Source organism: Malurus melanocephalus, unplaced genomic scaffold (assembly GCF_030028575.1).
Source record: "Malurus melanocephalus ecotype Western Australia unplaced genomic scaffold, MMel_1.1 scaffold_340, whole genome shotgun sequence".
NCBI classification, from domain to species: Eukaryota; Metazoa; Chordata; class Aves; order Passeriformes; family Maluridae; genus Malurus; species Malurus melanocephalus.
Genome location: NW_026623572.1, coordinates 322,925 through 332,552, shown reverse-complemented (window position 1 = coordinate 332,552; position 9,628 = coordinate 322,925). Strand labels below are relative to the sequence as shown.

Sequence of the window (9,628 nt, the reverse complement as noted above, 5' to 3'; positions counted from 1 at the left end):
CGCCCGGGGCCCCGCGGAGCCGCAACCCGCCGAGTCCGGGGGGTCCCACCGGTCCTGCCCCGGGAATTGAGCCTGAAAATACCCGAATTAAAGGGAATAATGAGAAAATCGTTGCTCGGTGGAGCAGCGGCACAACGGGAGATGCCACCGCTCAGGGGAGCGGCTGCTGCGCCCCAAATTGGGGGTGAGGAGGGCACGGGGAGGGTGGATTCGCTCTCCAAGGGAAAAGAATCTCCCACCACGGCACCTGGATTTCTCCGGGGCATTCATCCCCAGGCACCAGGCGAGAGGGAGCCCACGGCTGCCTCAGATGGTTTAAACCCGCACGATTTAAAYCAGGGTATTCCCAAACATGAATTCCCATCACCCACAGGGGAGCCAGGACTTGTCTCCCCCCTCTCCACCCCAAACTCCTCAACATCTCGAGCCCAGCTCCATCCCACCAGGAATCCCCAGAACCAACCCCTCTGCCCACCCCATGAGGTTCCCAATCCCACAGGAATTGAAAGAAGCCAAAAAATCCCTTCTTTTTTTCTTTTCCAATAGTCTCACTTTATTAGATACCACATCAAKAGAGGATGTTGTGCTGCATGCAGCGGAAGACCAGAGGATTTCTAATTCCTGTGTAACATTTTCTTTTTCTCTTAACAGTTGTAAACCGATATTTGGCTGTAAAATCACTGCATGCGAGTCTGAATGCAAACAGCAGTAGAAGAGGCTGTTAATTTTCTCTTTTTTTTTCTTGTTTTTTTATTTTCTGTTTGTTTGTTTTTCACCATTCCCAATCCATAAGGTGCATGCTTTATTTATTTACAACGAAAAGAAGTCATTCAGGGCAGGATTACCATCAGAAAAAAAACTGAGAAGTGGGGGACAGAGACCAGGGTCATGGTTTTGCACAATACTGAGGAGACTGGCAAGTTGCACTTGCTTTTTTTGGAGGTGCAAAGAGATGATTGGAGTATCCTTTTTCTGAAGAAAGCAGGCTGAACAGGAAGGGGAATACAGGATGAGATAAGRGTAACCTTAAGTGAGTTGTTCTGCACATACAGAGGAGGCTGAGCTGCTGCAGGGCTGGGAGAAATTGAGGAATTGCTTAAATATTGTGATTTTTAAAGGTATTTTTACCCTCAGCCAACACTGCTCCGTGCCCAAGTGGTGCTCTGGGGTGAAAATGAATGTTTGGGCCAGGTCCATCCCTCTGGAAAGGATGGTGGTGATTTGGGATCATTAAGGTTGGAAAAGRTCTTTGATCCTGGATCCCACCATCCCACAGCTCACCTGGGCCTGGAGCAGGGAGGATTCAGCACGGGATGCAGAGGGAAAAAACCCAAGAGAATGGGATTGTTTGGGTCTGGGGCCTGGCCAGCACGGCTCAGGGATGTCACATTTACAGGGACAGAGGCAAGAATTCTATGAGAAAAGGGGAAAATTTTCCAGGTGTCCTCTTCCCCTCCATTCACCAAGCCCCAAGCTCAACTCCAGCATGGAGCCTGGGGTGATGGGAGAGGAATCCCAGCTCTGGCAGGACAGAGCAGGGRATGGAATTTGGGACACTCCTGGSACATCAGTGAGKTCTGCTGGAGAGGGGAAAATAAAGAAAATATCGGGAAAAGAACTCATCCAACCCCAAGGAAGAGCAGCTGCAGCAGCAGGATCGAGGTTTCACACAACATGCGCGGTGTGACCATTCCAGAGATTCCATAGTGCTCGTGGTGCTCCTATGGGGCTGTGCTTGGGGTTTTTCCAGAGGCAGGGAATGGTACCAGACTCTGTCCAGGGCAGACCCAACAGCTCCTTAAAGCACAGTTAGGGACARAAGTTCTTGTGCAGATTTGGGAGAAACAAAACGAAACCAAAACAACCCAAGCTGGGAAGGTCTCGGGGCTGTTCCAGCCGATTTCGGGAGTTGCGGTGTTTCAAAGCGATAATCCTCGCATGCCTCAGGGGGTTTTTGGGGAGTAGCAGCTCCCTCAGCTTCCCTCCTGAGGAACAGCAAAGCAGGAGGGGTCTGAGRGGACCCTCAGGGCTCAGCCAGTCACTACCACACAGCTCAGAGGTGAAGAGGAGGTAGTCACAACCCTAAARCACAGCCGGGCTCCCGCAGCAGCGGAACCCCCGAACCCCTCGGGCGAAGGAAACGGGAACGGCACAAACCAACCCAAAGCCGCTTCCCTGCGAGCACAGAGCGCCCCAAAACCTCCTTGCCGCTGTTCTCACGTTAACCAGTGCATCTTCTCAGCAAAGGACGCGCCACGACATTGCTCGGGTGGGCCAGAGCAGCACGAGTGAAGCTCAAGCGGGACTCGCGGGATGAACGCCGGCCACACCGGATTTTTGGCCACGACGACACGGACACCAGGCGACGGCGACACCCACACCAAAGCCGAGGAGCTTTTTTTTCGTTATTGCAACTGAGGTATTGAGATCACACAAGCGGGACATCCCGGAGCTCCGAGCTCCCGCCGGGAGCGGAGGTTGGAGGGATGCGGAGCGGCGACGGGGACGCTGCCACGGGGATGGGGGAGAGCGAGGAACGATCGGGAGGGMAATATTGCTCGCCAAAACGACACACCGGGGGAACTCGGCGGCCTCCCTCCCCCAGGGGAAAAGAAATCAAGGAGAATAGAAAAGATCCGGGGGAGTTTTCAGCAGAGGGGAGGACGGGAGAGGACCCTGGGACCGGAGGCTGTAGCAAGGCGTGGCTGCGCTGGAAGACGGGACACCGGGGACATCGGGGACATCGGGGACATCAGGGACCTAGGGGGGCGTGGCAGAGGGCGGGGAGGGCCGGGCAGGGCTCCCTTTAATCGCTGGCCACGTGGTTCTCGTTCTGCAGCGTGTGCCAGCGCTCGATCTTCTTGTCCTTGTTCTTCAAGCACTCGTACCAGTGTTTCAAGCGCTCGCCCTTGGCCGTGATTCCCAGCTGGCAGCCGCCTGGGAAAAGGGGGAAAAGTAAGATTTGTACCCCKAGGTGATGCTGATGTCCCCGGAAATCCTGCCACACTTCACACCTTGCAAGGCTTTTCCCACCTCCTGGAACAAAAATCTCATTTTCCTGCTTGGAAAACCCCTCAGGATGCTGCATCCCCCAGATTCCCTCATCCCACCCGTGCAGGTGATCCAGGCTCCCCTCCCACCCATCCAACCCCGCCCCAGAGGGCAGAGATTTCCAGCTCACCGATGTAGTCGTTGGATTTTCCGATGTCGTAATCCCAGACGGAAATGTCCAGGGATTTCTTGGCCAGGTCGCTGTGTTTGATGTCATAGAAGAACTCCTGCAGAAATGGGAATGCCCACGTCACACCCCACAGGAAAACACACCCCAAAAACCATGGTTAAAGGGTTGGGCACCATCCCTGCTCAGCCTGGATTCAAAATCCAAGCAGAGGACGGTAAAAAATAAAATTAAAGAAGGGAAAATTTCCCTATGGCGCCTCTTTTCCCAGGAAAGCTGAGCTCACTCCTGGCACCTACGTGAGCCCTTCCCAGGTGTCCCATCCCAGCAGCACCAGCAGAGAATTTCCATTTTCCACCCCCAGAAATGCTCATCCCACCCACGTCCCCAGCTGGGATGGCACAGAGTCGGCAGCAGCGGCAGCGGGGAGCTCTCAGGATGTGCGGTGCTGCCATGGCAAAGTCATTCCCAAAATATTCCTGGGCACAGGAGTGGGAAAGGAGCTTGAGAAAGAGCCAGATCTTGGGGAGTTTGTCTTCCACCTCCTCCACTCAAAACCATGATCAGTAAATTGATTTAATGGTATAAAAAAAAAAGCCCATCCATACCTCGTTAAACTCAGGATTTAACGTTTTCTTCTTAATCTGCGTCTTGTGCTTGGCCTTTTTCCCCATGTCGGGTTTCAGCCAACTGGGGGCAACAGAAAACAGCTCAAAATWCAAGTGCAAGAGCAGTGGGAGTTTATAAGCTTAAAAAGGGACTTTTGGGGCTAGAAGAGATTTATTTAGGGCCAGTCTCCCTTCCCACCTCCCAGAGGATGTGGGAAAAGTGTGGGGCTGGAGCTGYGCAGCCTGGGCTGCAGATCCGGGGCTCAATTTAGAGCTGGGATTAATTCSATCTCTGTTAGAAGCTGATTTAAAAATGGAAAGCCACCATCTTCTGTTTGTGGAGATGGAGAACACAACATATAGAGACTGGAAGGGGAAACTGCTCAGTTCCACTGAGCTACACAAAGATGTGGAGAATGTACAATGAGAGAGTGATTGAAAGATTCAGGGAGAACAGAGGGTTTTTTTCTGGAGGTAAAGAAAAAAAACAGGAACTAAAACCAGGAAAGGCTGCAGGGACTGAATAAAATCCTTATTCCCACACATTTCCAGGAGCCACGTGGGTTTATGGGGCAGCACGTGGGGCACAGAGGGACACGGAGCCCCCTCTGTCCTGCAGCCATGGTGGGTCAGAGGTGGAGAGAAGGACCCCCTGTGCTCCAAATTCCACCATCCCTGCATTCCCACCACGCTCCTGGTGGGTGGGAATCCCGCTCCTACGGATACTGGGGAAGTTGGGATCCTCCACCTTGGGCTGCAGCCCCAAATCCATACCCACACCCCTCACACCCCTTCGTTTGCACATCAAATGTGGGACTCCACCATCTGGGAATCTTTTCCAACATTTAACAATTCTGGGGCTCTACACGAGGTGATCAAAGGTGGGACTCCACYATCTGGAAGTCTTTTCCAACCTTTAACAATTCTGAGATTGTTTATGAGGTGCTCAGTGGTGGGGCTCCATGATMTGGGAGTCTTTTCCAACCTTCAACAACTCTGGGATTTTATGTGGGTTGATCAAAGGTGGGACTCCACCATCTGGAAATCTTTTCCAACATTTAACAGTTCTGGGATTCTACATGAGGCGATCAAGTTGGGACTCCATGATGTGGAAGTCTTTGCCAACCTTTAACAATTCTGGGATTGTACATGAGGTGCTCAAAGGTGAGACTCCATGATCTGGAAGTCTCTGACTTTTAACAATTCTGGGATTGTACACAAGGTAACCACAGGATCTGGACATTTGGGGAATGATGAACTCAAGGGCTGGATCAGCGCCCCAAATTTCCCCCACAACAGGAACACCAGCCCCGCTGCTGGACAGCTCCAGAGGCTTCGGGAGGAGCTCCCAAGGACAGCAGATGGCTCCACGGCTCCAGCCCGGAGCTCACTCACAGCTTGACGAAGGGATCYGAGTATCCGTTGGCGTCCATGGCCGCCAGGTGCACGCAGCGCACGATGCCCACGATGAGCCCGCCCTGCTGGGTGCTGTACATGAGCGACACCAGGATCTTGCCGCGCTCCTCCACGTCCCCGCCGCGATCCACCTGCGGGAGATGGAGGAGATGGAGGTCGGGGAAGAGGAGATAAAGGGGTTGTGCATGAGGGATGGGCGTGGGTGGAGCTTGTCCAGCCCCAAGAACTCACCTCCTCCTCGTACAGAGCCATCCCGCGGGATGCGCCGGTTGTSCCGGTGCGCTTCGTCTGCGACGGGAAAGGGATAAGGAAACTGTTGTGAGTGACCACGTGGGAAAAAACCCTGGGAGTTCAGCCCCACTCCTGTGCCAGCCTTGGGAATGTCCACCTGCTCCATCAACCTCCACCCCAGCGATTCAACAGAGCCGCTGTCCCCTCCTCCASGGTGACATCCATCGGTCACTTCCCATGGATTCCCACCATGCTCTGATCTCCTGGCCTTGATGGATCAAATCAGCCCATCCTAATGGCTTTAGAATCCTAAAGGTGCCAAGGAACTCANCAGCCCATCCTAATGGCTTTAGAATCCTAAAGGTGCCAAGGAACTCAGGTACCTCCAGCCCCCAGCCCATCCCTGCATCCCTCACGTGGTGTTTGTTTGCATTCCCTACAGGAACAGAGGGAATTTTCATGGATTCTCACCGGTATTACTCTCTCCAGGCAGATGTTGAAGTTCTTTTTCTGGTTGGCTTTGAGTTTTTTCAAGGCAACTCTGGTTTCTCCGATAAACTCGTTGTGGCCAAATTTGTCCTCGTCACACACTGAGATCCTGGAGCGAGGAGGGAAAGGGGAAAATCAGCCAGGCTGGAGTGGTGCCTGACCCCAGAGCCAAACCCACTGCTGAGGGGTGGAAAAAGCAAAACCAAGCCCCCCAGAAACCCACCCTTGATCTGGATTTCCTCTGGCCAAAAGCAATCAACCCCCAAATTTACAGTTAGCCAAAAAAAAAACCCCCACAATGTTTTTAATATTTGCCTTGTGATGGGGCAAGAAATGAAAAGGTGGACATTTCCTGAGGGAGGAAAGAGCCACAAATTTTGAGGGATATTTAAATAGACTTCTTATTTTTCCCAGGATATCCTCAAATGAGCACAGACACRCAAAATACCCATCTCTACAACAATAAAAATCGTGGTAATATCAATAATTCACTACTAAATCACAAGGCCAAAATGCCATTTTTCTTCTCTTACAAGAACCATCCAAATGAGCAAATTCACGTGGATTTTAACCCAAAAACCTGCATTTCCTCAACCCCAACCCCCCCCTGCACAGGTCTATGCTTGCCTGAGGGTTTTCCTCTGCATGTCCTCGTCGGTGATGCCGTGGTACACCAGGGTCTCGTTCCACACCGGATTCCGGGTGTTGCGCAGCGTCTTCGTCCTCAGCTTGTTGGACTGGAGGAGTCACAAAAAACCACGAGAGATCACACCCCAGAATTCCTCCCTGCACAAATCCCAGCTCCTGGCATGGATGTTCCATCACATCTGGGTGATGGGGAGCCATAAACACCAGGGGAGCATCAAGGAGGAGCACCAGAAACTCAGTGACACGTGGCAGCCAGGAGAGGTTGGATTTTGTCACTCCCTGGGGTTTTTTCCCTCAAGGACTTTTGGAGAAGGAAAAAGGTGCTCAGGGCATGGCCTGGAGGAGGTGACAGCAGGGAATTGATCACAAATGCATGCTCAGATTTTTAAAAAGYGAAATATCAGCAAATTAGAGCAACAAAAACCGAAGCAATTCCCAGCATCACACCCGGATTTCCTCCGAACGAGACCAGGAATCCCCTGTGCGTAAAGAAAAGGTGTAAAATCAAACCAATAATTTTATTATTTATAATTTATTCCCCTTGTTTGAATCCTGGTTCTTCTGAGCCATCCCTTCCTCAAGATCAGCTTGGGAAGGAGATTCCCAGGAATTTCCATGATGGATCCAAAGTTTCCCCCACGGTTATCTCCCCACAGCTCCAACAAGGACAYGCTGCAGCTTCCAAGCAAATGGATAATTCCAACCCTGGCAATATTTAGATTTTTTAGGGAAGATGTTTTGTGATGAATTAACAGCAGTGCCTCCTCTGGAGCTTCCCTCCATCCCTGAGCAGATTCCTGCCTGCAGGATGAGCTGTTCCTCGGGTCTGGGAGAGTATCTGTGAGCATCCTCCCTGTTCGGAGAAACCCCCCGGGGGAACAGCAGCGAGCAGAGAAATCACTGGGGAAAAATCTGATCCGAGGGAGGGACCTGAGGGGGATTTGAGAAAAAAAATCTGCTCCATCCCCAGCCCAAAATGCACCAAAACTGGCAAAACCTCACCTTGCTGGCTCCGGGCAGGAGGTGCAGTTTCACATAGGGATCAGCCAGGCCATTGGAATCCATCGGTTTTAAGCCCTAAAAAAAAACCATAAAGGAAACACAGGATGTGAATCCTCCTTCAGCAAAGCCGAGGAAGAGAAAAAGCTGCCCATGAAAAATTCAGTGAAGAGAAAATGTGGTCAGCGACCCAAGATGCAGAAATATCTGACCCACCCCTGGAAAAAAATTGGAATTGTAGAATCACAGGATAGTTTGGGGTGGAAGAGACCTCGAATGTCACCAAGTTCCAGGGACACATTCCACTGTCCCAGGCTGCTCCAAACCCTGTCCAACCTGGCCTTGGACACTTCCAGAGATCCAGGGGCAGCCACAGCTTCTCTGGGAGGACAATTCCAGGCCATCACTGCTCCCACAGATCTCTCAGAGCTGCTCAAGGAAAAACAACCCAACCCTCCCCAGCCAGGAGCAGTCGTGTTGGGGTCTCCAAGGGAGACCAGTAGCCACAGGGCTTCCATCCCTTGTACCAGAGAAACCGGGAGCCAGGTGGATTCAAATCAGGGAAAGAAAATGAAAAAAAGCAAGAGAACTTGCCTTGGCCTTGATGAGGGTGCAGTGCAGGGAGCTGTTCTCCTGGTCGTAGTGCAGGCTGAACTCCAGAGCTCCCAGCGTGGCTGAGAGCGAGGGAGGAGGAGGAGGAAACAGGACCTCGTTAAAACCCCGGCCAATAACTGCCTTTAATCATCCCCGATTAGTAATAATTAGAAAGATTTGCGGGTCAAATGTAAAAGCTGTTTAATGCAGTGAGACCGAGCCGGCAGCGGCCAAACCGCCGCAAATCCGGGCGGATTCGGGAGCTCTGGACACAGCTCTGCAGAGCAGAAACCGCCCAGGGAGGGCAGCCTGGGGCTTTGGAGCCGACTCCAGGATTTTCCAGGCACAGCAGGAGGAATCCTGCCAAACCTTCCCGCAGCAATTCCACCAGGGACCATCCCGAGATGAGCTGGGGCTGAGCAGCACCCGGCTCGTGTTTTGGATTGTTGGAAACCAGCTCTTGTGTTCCTTCATCCAGGGGATGAAGAGCAGGCACAGGGGATATTAGCAGCTCCTCTCCAAGCAGCTCATCCCACCCAGGATGTTCCAGCACAGATCCTGCTCACGAATCCCAGCTCAGCAGCATTCCCCAAGGATTTTCCTTGCTGGGCACCCACCGCCACCTCACGCCCACCCAGCAACCTCCTCCAAACCCCTCATTTCCCAAAGAAACACCTCCCTCCCTCCCTGGGTACATACTGCCTTCATCCGAGTCGTAGCTGTTGGCATCCTCCTCCTCCTCCTCGCGGGGCTGCTGCCGCTGCGGGGCCGCGGATGCGGGAGGGGGCTGTGCGGCAGCAGGGGGCTGCCAGGCCGGCCTGTCCTCCCTGCCGGGGGCGGCGGCAAAGCCCCCTCCCCGCTCCTCCCTGGCGGCGGCGCGGGCCGGCTCCGGGGCTCCCAGCGGAGGGCTCGCTGCGGGACGGACCCCGTTAGCCCCCGGCCCGCTGCGCCCCCCGAGCCCCCCGCAGCCAGCCCGGGGTTACCTTGTCTCTCCGGGAAGCGGGCGGGACCCCCGGCACCCGGCCTTGCCGCTGCTGCCGCCGGCGCTGGGGACAGAGGTGGCATCACCGGGGGACATTGGCACATTCCCGCATTCCCTCCCGCACCGCGCCAGCCGCGGGGTCCCTGTCCGGGGGTGTCCCCAAGATCCCTGTCCGGGGGTGTCCCCAGGGTCCCTGCCCGGGGGTGTCCCCAGGGTCCCTGTCCGGGGATGTCCCCAGGGTCCCTGTCCGGGGGTGTCCTCGGGTCCCTGTCCGGGGGTGTCCCCAGGGTCCCTGTCCGGGGGTGTCCCCGGGTCCCTGTCCGGGGGTGTCCCCAGGGTCCCTGCCCGGGGGTGTCCCCAGGGTCCCTTCCCGGGGGTGTCCCCAGAGTCCCTGCCCGGGGGTGTCCCCAGAGTCCCTTCCCGGGGGTGTCCCCGGGTCCCTGCCCGGGGGTGTCCCCAGGGTCCCTGCCCGGGGGTGTCCCC

General features: G+C 54.3%; 1 protein-coding gene across 1 annotated transcript in view; it reads right to left on the bottom strand.

The window, feature by feature from the left end:
* Positions 1-530: 530 nt before the first annotated feature.
* The window catches only part of RPH3A (rabphilin 3A), a 21,100-nt gene continuing 12,002 nt past the window's right edge, over positions 531-9,628 (bottom strand). Inside the window, exons 9-19 of the mRNA XM_057378088.1 lie at positions 9,147-9,209; positions 8,863-9,075; positions 8,164-8,243; positions 7,573-7,647; positions 6,550-6,659; positions 5,905-6,031; positions 5,434-5,490; positions 5,182-5,333; positions 3,787-3,868; positions 3,182-3,278; positions 531-2,937 (exon numbers count right to left, since the gene is read on the bottom strand). Coding sequence (XP_057234071.1) covers positions 2,807-2,937; positions 3,182-3,278; positions 3,787-3,868; positions 5,182-5,333; positions 5,434-5,490; positions 5,905-6,031; positions 6,550-6,659; positions 7,573-7,647; positions 8,164-8,243; positions 8,863-9,075; positions 9,147-9,209 — 1,187 coding nt within the window. The 3' untranslated portion in view covers positions 531-2,806. The remainder of the gene's footprint in view (positions 2,938-3,181; positions 3,279-3,786; positions 3,869-5,181; positions 5,334-5,433; positions 5,491-5,904; positions 6,032-6,549; positions 6,660-7,572; positions 7,648-8,163; positions 8,244-8,862; positions 9,076-9,146; positions 9,210-9,628) is intronic.